Genomic DNA, 17,876 nt, shown 5'->3' with positions numbered 1-17,876 from the left:
AGGTCCAAGGGACTTTCAAGAGTCTTCTCCAACACCACAGTTCAAAAGCATCAATTCTTCTGTGCTCAGCTTTCTTTTTAGTCCAACTCTCACATCCATACATGACTACTGGAAAACCATAGCCTTGATTGGATGGACCTTTGTTGGCAAAGTAATGTCTCTACTTTTTAATATGCTATCTAGGTTGGTCATAGCTTTCCTTCCAAGGAGTAAGCATCTTTTAATTTCATGGCTGCAGTCACCATCTGTAGTGATTTTGGAGCCCCCAAAAATAAAGTTAACCACTGTTTCTCCATCTATTTGCCATGAAGTGATGGGACCAGATGCCATGATCTTAGTTTTTTGAATGTTGAGCTTTAAGCCAACCTTTTCATTCTCCTCTTTCACCTTCATCAAGAGGCTCTTTAGTTCTTTGCTTTCTGTCATAAGGGTGGTATCTTTTGCATATCTGAGGTTACTGATATTTCTCCTGACTTCCAGCACAAGCTGGAATTGGAACCAAGTAGGTGTCAAAAAGCAAATATTTTATGGGTGAGTGAAAGACTGTTAAGACTTAGCTCAGGGTACATTTGTCAGTGATACAGTCGTATTTCTTAAATAGCTCATTAAGCTGACATTTCCTTGTATTTTTTTTTTAAACTTTACAATATTGTATTAGTTTTGCCAAATATCGAAATGAATCCACCACAGGTATACCTGTGTTCCCCATCCTGAACCCTCCTCCCTCCTCCCTCCCCATACCCTTCCTCTGGGTCGTCCCAGTGCACCAGCCCCAAGCATCCAGTATCGTGCATCAAACCTGGACTGGCAACTCGTTTCATACATGATATTATACATGTTTCAGTGCAATTCTCCCAAATCTCCCCACCCTCTCCCTCTCCCACAGATTCCATAAGACTGATCTATACATCAGTGTCTCTTTTGCTGTCTCGTACACAGGGTTATTGTTACCATCTTTCTAAATTCCATATATATGCGTTAGTATACTGTATTGGTGTTTTTCTTTCTGGCTTACTTCACTCTGTATAATAGGCTCCAGTTTCATCCACCTCATTAGAACTGATTCAAATGTATTCTTTTTAATGGCTGGGTAATACTCCATTGTGTATATGTACCACTGCTTTCTTATCCATTCATCTGCTGATGGGCATCCTTGTATTCTTGGAATAAGTTAGTTAAGGGAGTTAATATCATGCACAGTCTTCAACATTTTATATATTAAACTATTACTTTTCAAACACCAGAGTAGTCATCAACCTTGGAAGTGTAGTTGTTTTTGTTGGGCTTATAAACTTCTAATGATAGTGTGATATTTATTAAGGACTTTTCAAAATAATTCAGTACATTGTGCATGAAAAGAAAATCTTTCCAATTCTGATAAGTAGGAATATTGAGGTACCTAAGGATATACAGGTATATTACATTATTATACCTGATATATATATATATATTATATAAAAAAGTCTCTATTAGTGACTTAAATAATATTTTTGGTGATTCATCCAAATGTTGGGATTACAGGAATCCATATATAATGTTTTTTAGGTACTTGAATTATTATACCCATAGTGAGATTTATTGAAGTATGGCAAATAAAATATGTACTAAAATTCTTGATGTAAATCCAATAAATCCAATTTAAAAAATCAGTGAAATATATACAAAGTCAAAATTTAAATAATATACACAATGCAACAGTTGTGAATGTTTGAAGAGTTAATTCATTGGAAATTCTATCACAATTTGTAATATTTAGGCACTGATGATTATTCATTCAAATTATTGAATCTATTATACACTATTCATTAGTTTAATCAGTAAAACTGTACTGTAAATAAGACAAAGTTCCTATTCTTGGCAGACAGAATAAAGTAAATGGGCAGTGATAATAGCAGAGCTTGGAGAATTCATAGGAAAAGTCCTAGACACCCATGGAACTATGCCTGGAAGAAAGAGAATTGACATCTTAGCTGAGACCGGAAGGATGTGTAAAGTACATCTGTGCTAATGAGAGCAGTAGGGAGACATAAAACATGTTTGACAAAGGCTCATAAATGAGAGAGATTTATGACACAGAGGGGAAAGTGAAAATAATTCAGTGGTCTGGAATGTATTAATAGTAAGCATCTAATAAATATTTCTGAATGAATGAGAGACTGACTGACTAAATGAATGAGTTAGAAATATTGAAGTATGAAGAGGTAGACCAGAGATAAAGTTTTGTAAGCATGTGTGTTAGGCCTTCAGAGAATTTCATTTTCTGGATATACAAATGAACAGTATTTGGGTGAATAAAAATTACAATAAAACAACAACCATTAGTTGGAGGAAATAAAATATGGGGAAAAGAAAATGAGAAAAGGACTTCAATAAACTGTGCCTGATAGAACTGGAAATAATGGCTTGAAAAATGGTTATAATACCCCATTTTCTCACTAAGATCCTAAAGATTCTTTCAAAATGTTATTTATTTACTTTTGGCTGTCCTGGGCCTTTGTTGCTGCATGGGTTTTTTTCTCTAGTTGTAGTGAACAGGGGCTACTCTCCAGCTGCAACCTGCAGACTTCTCATTGGGGTGGCTTCTCTTGTTGCAGAGCATAGGCTTTAAGGCTCTTGGGCTTCAGTAGTTGCAGCATGTGGGTTCAGTAATTGTGGTTTCCAGGCTCTAGAGCACAGGCTCAGTAGTTGTGGTCCACAGGCTTAGTTGCTCCATAGCATGTAGGATCTTCCTTGATAAGGAATCCAACCCATGTCAGTGGTATTGGCAGGTGGATTCTTTACCACTGAGCCACCAGAGAAGCCCCAAGAACCTAATGATTCTTGATAGAGAAATCTCTAGTCTGAAATGTTTAAATATTTTATTAACTGGTTTTATGCATGACATTTTGTAAATTGTATTGTTTATCCAGTGTATTTTTATTACCCATGCATTAATTTTCATATATTCATATATTTTCATATTTTTAAGACTTTAAAAGTATTGCATTGATTTGGAAGAGTTTTGAAAACAAACCGCACTGAAATTTTTCTGATGAGATAAGAAAGTTTATTTTTCAATAACTATTTAGTTATATATAGTAAACATAATGATAACCCATAAAGATAATACATTTAGTAATAAAATTTCCTTCTAAAGACAAGGTAGTATGTAACTGTTAATTAACTTTATTGATAGCTATTGCATATTCATAGGGTTTAAAGAATCTATAGTTTAAATATACTGTTGTGTTTTCATGGACTCTAGTGTAACTAACAGCATACCAATTTATAGTTTGGACTATGAAATAGAATATCAATGGATAGATTTACTTTTCTTGTGCTAAAATTAAGTTGAATAGTCCTTACATTGAAATACGATATCTTAGGACATGTGTGTCTTTCTCGGCTGAAAATAGCCTGTTGAAATAAAACTTAAAGTTAACTAATGTTTAACTAATAATAGCAAATATAGTAGACCTTGATGTAAGTAAATTGTAGATCAAAGCTGTTAATTCCTAATTATCTCTAAATCAACTTAAAATGCTTTGATAGAAAATGATATAAAGGATTACTGATTTTAATTTCATACTATGGAAATACCATACTCAAAGATTTACTCATATAAAAACAGAAAAATTGATTAATTACTCTATGAAATTGATCTTCAAGTAGGAGGCCAGTTAAATATTTAGAATTTATGTTTCTTTATCCAAATATTTTTACTTAGCACTTATTTTTTTAAGGTGCTGTACTGTTTTCTGGGGATATATCAGTTAACAAAGTAGATTAAAAATCTTGAAATGCTTGGGACTTGTACTCTAGAGAGTGGAGAGAAATAATCAACAAAGAGGTAAATCATATTCATGGTGTGTTAAGAGGAAATGTAGTGTGGAGAAAGATGAAGCAGGTAGAGGAGAATAGTAAGTGCCAGGATGAAGTTTGCACTGGAATTAGATAGTCTTGGAAGGACTCACTGAAAAGGCCTAATCAAGGAGATCAGCCCTGGGATTTCTTTGGAAGGAATGATGCTAAAGCTGAAACTCCAGGACTTTGGCCACCTCATGCGAAGAATTGACTCATTGGAAAAGACTCTGATGCTGGGAGGGATTGGGGGCAGGAGGAGAAGGGGATGGCAGAGGATGAGATGGCTGGATGGCATCACTGACTCGATGGATGTGAGTCTGAGTGAACTCCAAGAGTTGGTGATGGACAGGGAGGCCTGGTGTACTGTGATTCATGGGGTCACAAAGAGTCGAACACGACTGAGCGACTGAACTGAACTGAACTAAAGCAAGATTTGAAATGAGAAAGTGAGCATTGCAATATCTGGGAGAATAACATTCCAGGCAAGGGACCCAAGTTTAAAAGCCCTGAGGTAAGATCCTATCTGGCATGCCCAAACAAAATTGGCAGCCTGGTGGGAGCAGTGTGGTTGAGGGATAAAGTAGGAAAAGAGCTCTAGAAAAATCATTGTTTTCTTCTTCGGCAGTTTTAGTGGGTAGGGATGGGGCGCTGACATTTGCAGATAGGATAGGATCTCTCAGTTCATTGTAAAAATTTGGTTTTTATTGACAGTAAAATAGAGAACCACTGGAAAGTCTTACAGAAAAGCATGACATGACCAGGGTTATAGTTTATAAGGCATATTTAGAGAGCTCCCTGAAACAGATGCAGACCTCAACACAATTTGAAAGCCCATTTTTGAGGCACCAAATGATGAGGAGAGAATAAAACCTTTTGTTCTCATTCAGGAAATAATGACTTTTGGGCAGTTTGATGGTGATGAATGTGATTATGGCATGAGGCTTGAGATGAGAATAGACCTCTTTTGCTATGGTTTTACACAATTTTCATAAAGTTAATGACCAGCTTTTAGCTTTTGCATGAACCTATTGAAGAGGAATTTCTTTGTAGAAGTTATTGAAGATCATCTGGCAAACAGAAGGAAAGAAATCATAGACCAACTTGCAGTGTGAGTAAGAGCTGGCTTTGTTTGGTCTACAGTATTTTAAATTATTAATGTTAAACTTGTGGTTTTTGTTTTTAAGAAATACAGAGAATAAATTGATGGAAACATTTACCAAAAACTTAGGAAAAGAAAAAACAAAAGCAAACAGAAAAACATCTGCTATGTTGCCAAAAAACTCCTAAGGAGCTAAGAGCAGTAGCAGGGTGACCTGTTCAGATTGTTATTGTAGTACACAAGTTCAAGGTGATGAAAGCCTGGACCAAGGTGGCTTTAGGGGAGATGGTGAGAAGTGTTTGAATGCTGGATATGTTTTGAAGGTAAAGTCCACAAGATTTGCAGAAAAACTGGTTGTAAGAAGGAAAACAAAAGCAGGCAAGCATGACTCCAAGTTGTGAGTCCGGGGTAGTTGAAAGGATAAAATTATTTAATGAGATTGGAAACCCTGGGAGATGAAGAATAGAACTCAATTTGAGATACAAGTTTGAGGTACCTATTAGACAGTCACTTAAAGGGATTAAGAAGGCAGTTGGATTCTGCATCTGGACCTCAAGAGGAGGGGTCAAGCCTGGAGATGTTAAGTGTGGGAGGCATCAGTATAGGTGACATTTAAATCTGCAAGCTTTGGTGAGATCACTATGTGGGTAAGTGTGGATTGAACAGAAGACAAGGCCAAGGACTGGGCACTGTGGTATTCCAATTTTAGAAAGTTAGGGAGGAGAAAATGTAGTAAGTCTTGAGCGGGATTGAGAAGAGTAGCTGAAGATGTAAGAGGAAAAAAAAGACAGTGTGGTGTCCTGGAAATCAGTGGAGCAATCAATTGTTTCAAATGCTGCTATTAGATCAAGTATGATGGAGGCTGAAAGTTGATCATTTGGGGGTTTCTGTTGACCACCTAGAGCCCAAGTCAGAGCCTTTGTTTGCTTTGTGCTGGAAACACAGTGACACACCGTCACCTTTTCTTAACCTTCATATCGCTCACTCCCTGTCTCCAAAGATACGCTTGCTTTCTTTTTTCCCTCCCACTGGATAAAATACAAGTGATTGAGTTCATTTTTCAGAGTTTTTATTGTGATCTTATTCTCCTTCTCTGAACTAATATATTAATTATGATTAGCTCTAAGAGGTTCCTCAAGGCTTAGCCACTCGTTTATATACATATTCTTTAACCATACCTATAGATAGTTGAGCTCATCTGACACATATGAAAATTATTGTTGTATCTCCTGATGTCACCTTACTCTCAAACTGTTGTACCTGTTTCTTTGGCACACCTAGAAATTGATGAATCAAAGGGGATTTCAAAATGTTCATCAAGTTGTCAGTTTCATCTACTTCCATTTCTCATTTCAAAGATTCTTACCATTATTAATGATCCTTAAGTAGCCTTCATTCTTTCACCTATCCGTTTACTCAACAAACTTGTATCATTGGGAGGGGTATTAGGAGTGTAGCTCTGCCAGTAATCTAAAGCAGATGTAGTAATATAATAGAAAAATATAATAATAATAATATGAACATAATTACCTAGATTAAAAATTGTATTACTTGCTTCATAAATCATTTTTAGTTAAATTCTAATCATTAAGGTAAAAATACCCATAGAGGCCCCCAAATCTTAGCCATCTGCAAGTAAATGTGATTTATATGGTATCCTTATACTAAAAAAAGATAATGGTTTTGATGGGTAGAGCATATTAATTTGGTCATTTGGTCATAAAAAGAGACGTTTCTTTTTTTCTTTTTATCTACAAAAACTAATTTCAGAGAAGAGTAACTTTTAAATCTAAAAACCAATTGTTTAATCAGGCTGATATTTTCAGTTGGAATGAATTCCTTTGACAGCTTGAACATACATCCACCGACATGTCTGTAATGGAAATCATTTCAGAAGACACTAGACTGACACAGACTTCCCATGGCTTCGCAGCAAGACAGTGGTAGTCTTGAGGAATGATACTTTTCATCTTTTTGAAGATAGACACTCTCCAGTTGTCACCCCACAGGAAATCAGGAAGCATGCTAAACTCCAGTGGACTTGGAATTACACAGCCAAGTGCCAGTGGAAATAGCCTATCCAATATTATGATTCATTTTGAAGGAGAGTTTAAAAAAAAAAAAAACGGAAAAGGAAAAAAATGGAAGTAAGCTGCAAGCAACATGGCCAAACAGCTGTCTGGTTTTCTGTCTCAGAAACAGCTTGGAACTAACTATTCTCACAAGATCTCTTGGCAGAGTAGCCTGATGAAAATACCAAAGCTGTGAGGAGAAGTGTTCTTTTGCTGAATCCTTTCTGTAGCTATCATATGGTGTTAGATATGATTTAGGTGTTCAAATTTAGGTGTTCAAAACTAAATTTGAACATGTGCACCATTTTTTTAAAGTTCCTTTATGTTTAAATGAGGGACTTATTAATTCTATGTATGGAACAAGTGCAGTTCACTGTAGCATTAACACCAAATAAGCCTTAATAGTTTTTAGAAACATGAATCCTAGACATGTTCTGATTTCCTTTTTTTCAAATGGCTTTTTTAGAAGCAGTCAAGGAAGATCTTGCTAAGACAAATTTAAGTGTGAATTCAAGGACACTGGTGATTTTTTGGGTGCCAAAATTAACCTCTAAGGGGAACTCATTTTAGCTGCTGTATACATCTATTTATTCATTCTTTAACATTTAATGGATACCGTCTTAAGTAGTAGAGACAACTTGACTTTAAATACATTTCTGGCTCACCTGCTAGATGCCAGAACTGTGAAATATACAAGATCTATGTTACTCTTCAAATGTTCAGTGTCAGAGGGAGGACATTCAGCATTTCGAGATTCATTATTTTAGGAGACCTTGAATTTTATCATCCTCAAATGTTGATTAAGTGAATTTATTTTTTATTAAGTATTCAAAGTAGAGTCAATTAGCTGGGACATTTCATATTTTTATCATGAGGCATTTTGAGTCTATCCTTTGTGACATCAGAATTAGTTTCTCATCTCAGAGTTTGCTGTGTTTATTCCTCTAGTGACTCAGTAGTTTATTGGCAGTCAGTTTGTAAAATGCTCTCGGGGATTATCTAGATGCAGAATGTTAGGAATGGAAACACATATTGCTTCTCCTGTCAAAAAAATGTAATTAACACACATGATATATCATCTTGCAAAAGTGGATGAAAATTCCAGTGGGTGACCTCAAGTCACAGTTTCCAGTGACTTACAGACTGTCATGTTTCTGAATAGCTCCCAGCCTAGCACAGGGCTCCTTTCTTCTTGTAATCCTGTCTCTTTAGCCTCCTGTTTGTGCATATACACAGTATGTGCATGTGTTCAGCCCAAAACCCACCACTCAATTTCAATTTCTTTAACAGTTTTGATTTGATTTGGTTTATTGCATAGGTAAGAATGCATTTACAAAGTACAAAAAATTGAACGTACTTTTTCCTATCTGTATTTTGAGAATTTCCTCATTCTTTTGTGTGGTACACATAATTCACTATATAGATGTATAATTTATTTAACCCATCTCTTATTGATGGATATTAGGTTCTTTCCAGCTTTTGCTATTATCAAAAAATATTTTAGAAATGCGGTGCATTTTTGCATATCATTAATTACATGTTAATTGTATACACACACACACATATACTAATAAAACATCTGTGTAGTGTAATTTCCCAGAAGTGGAATTTCTAAGTAAAAAATTCTGTGCATCTGTAATTTTGACAGTTATTGCTAAATTCACCTTTATAAGGACTTATACCATTTTACATTCAACCTGTAAATGTGTAATAATTGTTGTACCCCCTTTAGTCTTGTCATCAGGGAGTATTATTAATATTTTAGGATTCGACAACTTGAAAAAATGGAGAAAGCTTTTAGAGTGGATTTAATTAAGAGTTCTGTTATAAATGAGGTTCACTATCTTATCAGAAGTTTAATAGCCATTTCTATTTCTGTTTCTTTAAATAGCTATATTTTTGTGTTATGTCATCAGTATTTTTTCTTGTTGATTTATAGAAGTTCTTTAGGCATTAGAAAAATAATTCCTTTATATGTGATAGAAGTACTTCTTATTTTATGTAACCGTTTACCTCCCCCCAACCCCCATTAGAATTTTCTGCTCTCGAAATCCCTGTGAGAGCATGTGGGCCTCAATTCACCTTTGAAGGATAATCATTTCTCTGATTTTTTATGGAAAATGGTATGGTTAGATTTGATTTCTTCTGGTGTCAATTTTGCAAAATTATTTTCCTAAAGAATATTCCATTCTACTCAAGTTTTAATATATTTTCAAACAGCATATTTTTCGTAGAATGTGTTATAGCCTTGGTAAATTTTGCCTTCTTAAACTATCATTTTCTAAAAAAGAAATAACAAAAGCCACCTTATGGAAATGTCTCACTGTGATTGGAGATTTGCATAATTTTTTTGGCAATGTGTCAATTTTTACTCTCTTTATACATTTTAAGACAATATAATTAGATACTTTCAAGCTCAGAATAAAAAGAAATTTGAGTTCCTGATGATTTCTTGTTTTTGTCTGATATTTTGTTTTCTGGTTTCCCACCAGAAAATATATGGGAATATATGCCAGAATCTTAAATAATTTTTGGCTGCAATAATTTTCAGAAAAAGAATGACTGATTTAAGAATTTTTGGAAATCCTAGGAAGTTCAAGTAGATGCACTGACTTGGAACGTAGAAATATAATTAATTGCAGTATATAGAAAATGCCTGAAATAGAAACAAATAAATTGCAGGTACATGTACATTCATAATATTCCTCAATTACTTCACTGCATTCTAGTAAATATGAACCTGTATCTGCCTAACTGAGAGAAGGGGAGCTTAACTATTTGTCTAAGAAAAGTTAAATAAAACCAGATATGTAAATCTTGGTAACCTTAATTGTTAAATTATTTCCCAAATTGTGTAGATTCATATTTCTTTGATCAATGGGAGACCGAGTGCTGATGATCCTTCTCCTGAACTGCTAGAATTTACCTCTGCTCGTTATATTCGCCTGAGGTTTCAGAGAATCCGCACCTTGAATGCCGATTTGATGATGTTCGCTCACAAAGACCCAAGAGAAATTGACCCCATCGTCACACGAAGAGTAAGTTATGAGGAATCATATTGGAATCTGTGAATAATATTGGGCCTATTGTTTTAATTGCCTGTTAAATAGTTTTACTTAAAAAATTTTTTTTAATGATGTGATTCATTTATGGTTGTGCAGGGTCTTCATGCTGTGTGGGTTTTTCTCTAGTTGCCGGGAGCGAGGGCTACTCTCTAGCAGCGGGGAGTAGACTTCTCACAGTGGTGGCTCCTCTTGTTCCAGAACATGGGCTCTGGTGCCCACAGACCTCAGTAGTTGCGGCTTCCAGGCTCTAGAGCACTGGCCCAGTGGCCGTGATGCATGGGCTCAGCTGCTGTGCCACGTGGCGTCTTCCCAGGCTGGGGATTCTTTACCACTGAGCCTCCAGGAAAGCCATCAGGCATAATTTAGATTCTAGTTTTCCATGCTCCTATCTGCTGAGAGAGGCCTGGGAGCTGGGAGTCTTCAGCCACAGTCCTTGGCTTTGCCATCAAAACCTCTGGGGCCTCTGGGGAGCCCCTGCTCCTCCCTCAGTCATGTCTGACTCTTTGCGACCCTGCGGACTGTAGCCCACCAGGCTCCTCTGTCCATGGGATTTCCCAGGCAAGAATACTGGAGTGGGGTGGCATTTCCTTCTCTATAATTGTCTGTTAAATAGTTTTAAAAAAATAGTTTTCAGTGGAGGAATGAAAGACTTTAAAATTTCATGGACCTTCCTTTGTTTAAATCCAGCCTCTGGGCCACTTACTAGATGTGTAAAAAATATCAAACTTTTTAACATTTCTAAACTTTAGTTTCCTCTTGGTACAGTGGAGCTCATACTGCCTAGTTTATTCTCTTGATTTTGAGGACAAAGTTAGTTTTTCCACACTTTGGGTTATCTGTACAACTATTATAATTGGCCTTGTGGGCTTGTAACCCACACTAAGAAATACATTTTATATCATGACTCAGTACATATACACACACGGGCAGACACTCACACCACATCACATCCTTATAAACTTTAATATGCATGGAATCAACTGGTGATGTTGTGGAAATGCAGATCTGAATTCAGTAGATCTAGGACAGAACTGAGAAACAGCAATTCTAACAATTTTGCCGGTGATATGGATGCCACTGGTCCATGGACCATTTTATCTAAATAAATAATTTAGCTTCATGCTTCTTTAATGAATCACAATGCATTTCTAGTTCAAAAGAATACAGATACTAGGGAAAAAACTGGTTGTATACACTTTTGTTTCCTTTATGAATTGAATCTCAGGAAAAATAATGGTTATAGCATCCTTTCAACATATCAGTGGAAACAGAAGCTAGTAGAGGTGTTTTCAAACAGAAATTTGAGAGATTATGACATAGATGATCTGCCCAGGTTCAGGCAGTTCAGTTCAGTCGCTCAGTCATGTCCGACTCTTTGCGACCCCATGAACCACAGCACACCAGGCCTCCCCATCCATCACCAACTCCCGGAATCCACCCAAACCCATGTCCATTGAGTCTGTGATGTCATCCAACCATCTCATCCTCTGTTGTCCCCTTCTTCTCCTGCCCTCAATCTTTTCCAGCATCAGGGTCTTTTCAAATGAGTCAACTCTTCGCATGAGGTAGCCAAAGTATCAGAGTTTCAGCCTCAGCATCAGTCCTTCCAATGAACACCCAGGACTGAGCTCCTTTAGGATGGACTGGTTGGATCTCCTTGCAGTCCAAGGGACTCTCAAGAGTCTTCTCCAACACCACAGTTCAAAAGCATCAATTCTTTGGTGCTCAGCTTTCTTTATAGCTCAGGTTGCTATGAGTCATAACTATGCTTCCTCCTATCCGCATGTCCTGCCAGGTTCTCTGGTTTATGTCATCTCCCTTTTATGCATGTATACAACCAAGACAGTATTAGCTAGAGACTCAGTTCAGTAGTAAATCCATAAATCAAATACATGCAAACAGAATATCTACTGTGTGACTAGAAGCAAAGGAGAAAAGAGGATTGTAGGGAGAAACTGAGATTGTGAGACAAAACATTGTTCCACAATGACCCTACTGGGGTTCAACTGTTGCCACCAGATAGCAAAGTGCTGAGCCTACAGACTGAATATTGAAGGGCAGTGCTTTTCGCAAATATGTGAGGACTCCTCATACATTTTCTCATTGCTTAACTTCCTCACACCTAACTTCTCCATCATTACAAAATAACTTTTAAAGTCTTATGTCCTCATAGAACACATGTTGGATGTTTTAGTGCCCTTTCCAAACCTGAAATAATTTTGCCTTGTATTATATTTCAGTCTATTGTAAATTGTCTTCTGCAAAAGTAATCATTATTTTACAGCAAAGTTTAGATTCCTCACTTATTAAAAAATCACTTTTAATTATAATTTTGGCATGACTTAAAAATACACACCAAGGAAGACTGAATAATTTTGAAGTGAAATTTAATCTTTCCTGACAGTATATCTATCAAAGAAAAAAATCAATGGAAGTAAACGTGTTCCTTTTATCATCTTTTGCTGAAGGCAGAGAGGGTATTGGGGTGCACATCTATTATTTATAACTTCATTGAACCTTTAAAATAGTGCAGTAAAGTTCAACATTAATTATGTTTTTGGAAGTACTCAAGTTCTGTAAACCCTACATATAAATTTAAATGTATAAAAATAGGATATTGAATTTTAACTCTTCTTCATGACTTAGAAATGAAGCATTACACATTTATATTTAAAGCAGTTTTAAAAACATCCACAAAACTTCTGTATCAGCATTCTGAGCAACTATGCCTGTTTTATCTGTATTATTAGGTGATGAAGTTAGTGAAATGCAGAGTTTAACGTCTAAATGAAATATAAACTTCCTTGCAAGTTACAATAGTGTGAGGTGTAAGTGTATCAAGTAAGATAAAGTAACACAAAATATTATAAAAGATACTGTATATAAACAGCAAAAACAAAAAGAAAAAATGTTTAAAAAAGAAGTAAATTAGAAAAGAGAATTTGTGGTCAGGGAACTCAGATTTGTATCTATCTATTTATTCTCACTAAATATGTGTGTGTGTGTTTAGTGTAAATAATTGGAATAATAGAACTATCTACCACTGTGATGACTATTTAGATTCCACAAGATAATATGAAGTACTTTCACAACTAACTATAACTTGTGATATACAAATTAGTTAAAATTTTTTAATTGTTCAGTTGTATAAATTATGAGTAACCTTTCAAAAATAGCTAGGTAGATGAAAATAATTTGAGGCAGTCCTGTGTTAACCTAAACAGGAAGGTAATTGCATGAACATTTTAACATAATAATGAAGAAATAGTGTTCTGCACATCTAGTTTATGTCTTGCATTATATTAAACCAATCTTGTAGTTAATTACTTTTCATGTGCTTCTTGATATGCTTAAGAAATGTGTCATCACGAGCACCCTTTTCCTTACATTTGTTGATTCTTTTCAAATTCATTAAGTAGAACAATCTGCATATGATTCGTGAACACTGGCATTCCTAAAATGATAATAAAAGAGGTTTTCTGTCTTTCAACTTTTATGAAGAATTATTGTCCTTGCTTCCCCCGACCCTGTAACAATTTGCTTTCGATAATAAATGCTCCAGCATGGAGTTTCTGTACTGTGCAGCACTTTGTATTGTTGTGGGAAATAAATTTCTAAAATACCCACCTAACATGAACTATAGAGGCATTCTGCCCCTGGACCATGGTTTCAATGTGAGGAGTTACTGGATACTCTTGTGAGCCTTCAGTTGTTCTAGAGCTTCCAACTAAGGGTAGAAGCATAAAGCCAAGTTTTTAACTGAATGCTCCTTCCACCTTGCAGTAGTCTTAACAGGATTTCTCTCTGGATTGCTTTTTGCAGTATTACTACTCGGTCAAGGATATTTCGGTCGGAGGGATGTGCATCTGCTACGGTCATGCCAGGGCTTGTCCACTTGATCCAGTGACAAATGTATGTATATTTTTAGGCTGCTTAGGTAAAATGAAGCTCTAAACTGTAAAATGCTTCATGAGAAGCTTTGCTGACAGGGACGCTGTGAATGGGTGTCAAATCCCCACTTAGACGGTGTAACAGAAAGCCATGCCAGGTTGAAATAGAGCTGGCAGTTAGGATGATAGACTTTGAAGGGTGCCATTACAGTATCAGAAAACAGATTAGTTTTTTCCCAAAAAGGCTCCAAACCAGTCTATCTATTTTGAAACCTCTCTAGCTATGACAGCCTGCTGTATGATTTAGCTTTAGAGAATGCCTGTCATCAATCAACCTGTTTCTTTTATGAATTTTCATCAAAAAATATTAATGCAAACAAATGAAAAATGTACCTGGAAGTAAATATAAATGACCGTGGAACCAGAGACCAAGGTAAGATGGGGCAGTAAGGAGTAGAGTGAAAGAGAGTATTCAAGAGAGCTTGAAATCGCCAGGTCAGAAAATGCTGGAATGGTTTTAGGTTGCATTTTTCATTAATGACAATGTATTAAGTGAACATAACCTAAGCAAAGAAGATGAATGAGCATCTGTTTTTCTCAGGCATAAACAATCTGGTGAAATACAGAATCATCTACTTTATGTATGGAAGAAATATTTTGGATAGTAAGATCAGTGAATGTCGCTACCTAGGTAAACACTTTTTCCTACGACAACTGTAATACAAATGATATTTCTTTCAAAGCTAGTTTTCTGAGTAATGCATCATAGTATTACTTCCTACGGAAGATTCAAATCCCTGGCATAGTTTTTTTCACAAGGTTGTGGTCCTGCTTTCTGCAGGGTGTGGGCACTATCTATCAGATGTACTGATGAGCAGTATTTCCCAAGATTTGAGAACCTGCACAGCAGCCTTGGAAGGACGGTTCCATGCAGTGAAATAAGACTGTACTCAAAACACTTGCAGACAGGAGATTCAGGCTTGGAGTATTAGATTTCTCCTCTATCCCTGCCTCTCCATGCCTTGCCATCTACTCTCTCCCCTCTTCCTATGCTAAATGCTAATAGTCAGTTCGCTTCAGTCGTTCAGTCGTGCCCAACTCTTTGCAACACCATGCACTGCAGCACACCAGGCTTCTCTGTCCATCAACAACTCCCAGAGCTTGCTCAAACTCATGTACATTGAGTCAGTGATGCCATCCAACCATCTTGTCCTCTGTCACCTGCTTCTCCTCCTGCCCTCAATCTTTCCCAGCATCAGGGTCTTTTCTAATGAGTCAGCTCTTCGGATCAGGTGGCCAAAGTATTGGAGCTTCCACTTCAGCATCAGTCCTTCCAATGTTAATAGTACTTTGATGGAAACCTTAAAATGGATACATCCAACCCAGAAAACCCATGGATCTCAGGAATTAGAGAAGTGATTCTAGTCTTCAAGACCACTCCTGATTGGGCCTTCATTCTCTGCTCATCTGAGCCCAGTGATTCCAGTACCAGCCTGAACCTCCCTCCCAAAGCTGGTGATCAAATATGTTCATCACTCCCGCTGCGGGAACCTCTTCCTTCCCAGACTGACAGGAGTTTTAGATTTTGGTTCAGAGGCTCCATGTTTTCTCTTGTCTTCATTCTACCTTTCAGGAGAAACCCCTCATTTATGGTTCCAAAGAATGCTGAAATATGCTTCCCCACCCTGCCCCCAACTTTTTTTCTTTTTTTACTAGAAATCCCGCTGTGAATGTGAGCATAACACGTGTGGTGATAGCTGTGACCAGTGCTGTCCTGGATTCCATCAGAAACCTTGGAGAGCAGGCACTTTTCTGACCAAAAGTGAATGTGAAGGTATGTTCCAGACAGTCCAACACCATGTGTAAGTCTTCCTTTCCTGGGGCACAGGTGGTGTAAACACATGCTGATTTCAAGTGAACTCATATGTGAAATTCATATGCATTTCATCCAAGACAGTAGCTGTAAGCTCTTTTACTCTCCTGTTTTAGAGTTTTCAAGATTTTATTTTTTTGACAAATATTTACAAAATACTTATGAATTTACCACTATGTGAGAATGCAGCCTACCAGGCTCCTCAGTCCATGGGATTTGCCAGGCAAGAGTACTGGAGTGGGCTGCCATTGCCTTCTCTGAGAGAATTATGAGATGTAGATAAAAGCATAATATACACTTACTGTTATCAGGTGTGAATCTAAAGTTTATAGCATAACATATATGAACTTCTGAAAGTGTTAGTCACTCAGTCATGTCCAACTCTTTTGTGGCCCCAGGAACTGTAGCCCACCAGACTCCTCTGTCCATGGGATTTCCCAGGTAAGAATACTGGAGTGGGTTACCATTTTCCTTTCCTGGTGATCTTTCTAACCCAGGGATTGAACCCAGGTCTCCTGAATTGCAGGCAGATTCTTTACTGTCTAAGCCACCAGGTAAGCCCCTATATGAACTTCTGCTGAACTATAAATCCAAACAACTAGCCAGAAAGCCCAATTTAACTGAATTCAAATATTACCATTTTAGCAAATCACATTTAGTGAAGCACCCAATCACATTTTTTTTCAGTTCAAGAGGTGTATATGGCCTCCAACACAGGCTTGGAAGACATTTTAAACTAATAGTAATAAACTATTACTATTTTAGTAATAGTACACACACACACACACATAGAGAGGGAGAGAGAAATGTAAATAAACATACAGTAAAACCTACTGGATATAGAGATTACCCTTCTAAACAGGTATGTTTATAAAATGCTTATCAAACCAGTATAGCTGCAGATTCTCTGCCTGTTCTCCTTTTATATGGTTCCTCCCCTAGTAAATAGCTTTTGAATACCTGTCATGTAATAAATGGAGAAAACCAGAGGGGAGAGATCATACCCTAAAGCTTAGATTCATTTTGTTATCTGGGAAGAAGAATGCCCCTGATTCATTAGTTATACTTAGTAAAGGGTAGGGTTTGGGGACAGTAGTTGTGAAGAATAGGAGAGAAGGTAACTGGGAGAGGGCAAGAAATCAAATGAGTGTAGAAAGAATATCTATTTTAGTAATCCATTAATACTTTCAATGTGTCATTTCACATTAATAATAATATAAAATGCTAATATTAGAAATGGTATCAGTGACAATCACAGAGTGCCTGATGAACTATGGACAGAGGTTCTTGACATTATACAGGAGACAGGGATCAAGACCATCCCCGAGAAAAAGAAATGCAAAAAAGCAAATGGCTATCTGGGGAGGCCTTACAAATAGCTGTGAAAAGAAGAGAAGTGAAAAGCAAAGGAGAAAAGGAAAGAAATAAGATTCTGAGTGCAGAGTTCCAAAGAAGAGCAAGGAGAAATAAGAAATCCTTCCTCAGCAATCAATGCAAAGAAATAGAGGAAAACAACAGAATGGGAAAGACTAGAGATCTCTTAAAGAAAATTAGAGAAACCAAGGGAACATTTCATGCAAAGATGGCTTGATAAAGGACAGAAGTGGTATAGACCTAACAGAAGCAGAAGATATTAAAAAGAGGTGGCAAGAATACACAGAAGAACTGTACAAAAAAGATCTTCACGACCCAGATAATCACGATGGTGTGATCACTGACCTAGAGCCAGACATCCTGGAATGTGAAGTCAAGTGGGCCTTAGAAAGCATCACTATGAACAAAGCTAGTGGAGGTGATGGAATCCCATTTGAGCTATTTCAAATCCTAAAAGATGATGCTGTGAAAGTGCTGCACTCAATATGCCAGCAAATTTGGAAAACTCAGCAGTGGCCATAGGACAGGAAAAGGTCAGTTTTCATTCCAATCCCAAAGAAAGGCAATGCCAAAGAATGCTCAAACTACCGCACAATTGCACTCATCTCACACACTAGTAAAGTAATGCTCAAAATTCTCCAAGCCAGGCTTCAGCAGTAC

At 36.8% G+C, this 17,876-nt stretch overlaps 1 protein-coding gene across 3 annotated transcripts in view; it reads left to right on the top strand.

The window, feature by feature from the left end:
* The window catches only part of LAMA2 (laminin, alpha 2), a 705,371-nt gene that overhangs the window by 254,503 nt on the left and 432,992 nt on the right, over positions 1–17,876 (top strand). For all 3 annotated transcript variants that reach the window (XM_010834646.1, XM_010834645.1, XM_010834644.1), the window contains exons 5-7: positions 9,873–10,052; positions 13,902–13,991; positions 15,686–15,803. In XM_010834646.1, the coding sequence (XP_010832948.1) occupies positions 9,873–10,052; positions 13,902–13,991; positions 15,686–15,803 (388 nt within the window). The remainder of the gene's footprint in view (positions 1–9,872; positions 10,053–13,901; positions 13,992–15,685; positions 15,804–17,876) is intronic.

Source organism: Bison bison, unplaced genomic scaffold (assembly GCF_000754665.1).
Source record: "Bison bison bison isolate TAMUID 2011002044 unplaced genomic scaffold, Bison_UMD1.0 scf7180017864035, whole genome shotgun sequence".
NCBI classification, from domain to species: Eukaryota; Metazoa; Chordata; class Mammalia; order Artiodactyla; family Bovidae; genus Bison; species Bison bison.
Note: the sequence above shows the minus strand (reverse complement) of the source record. Positions and strands in the feature narration are given on the sequence as shown.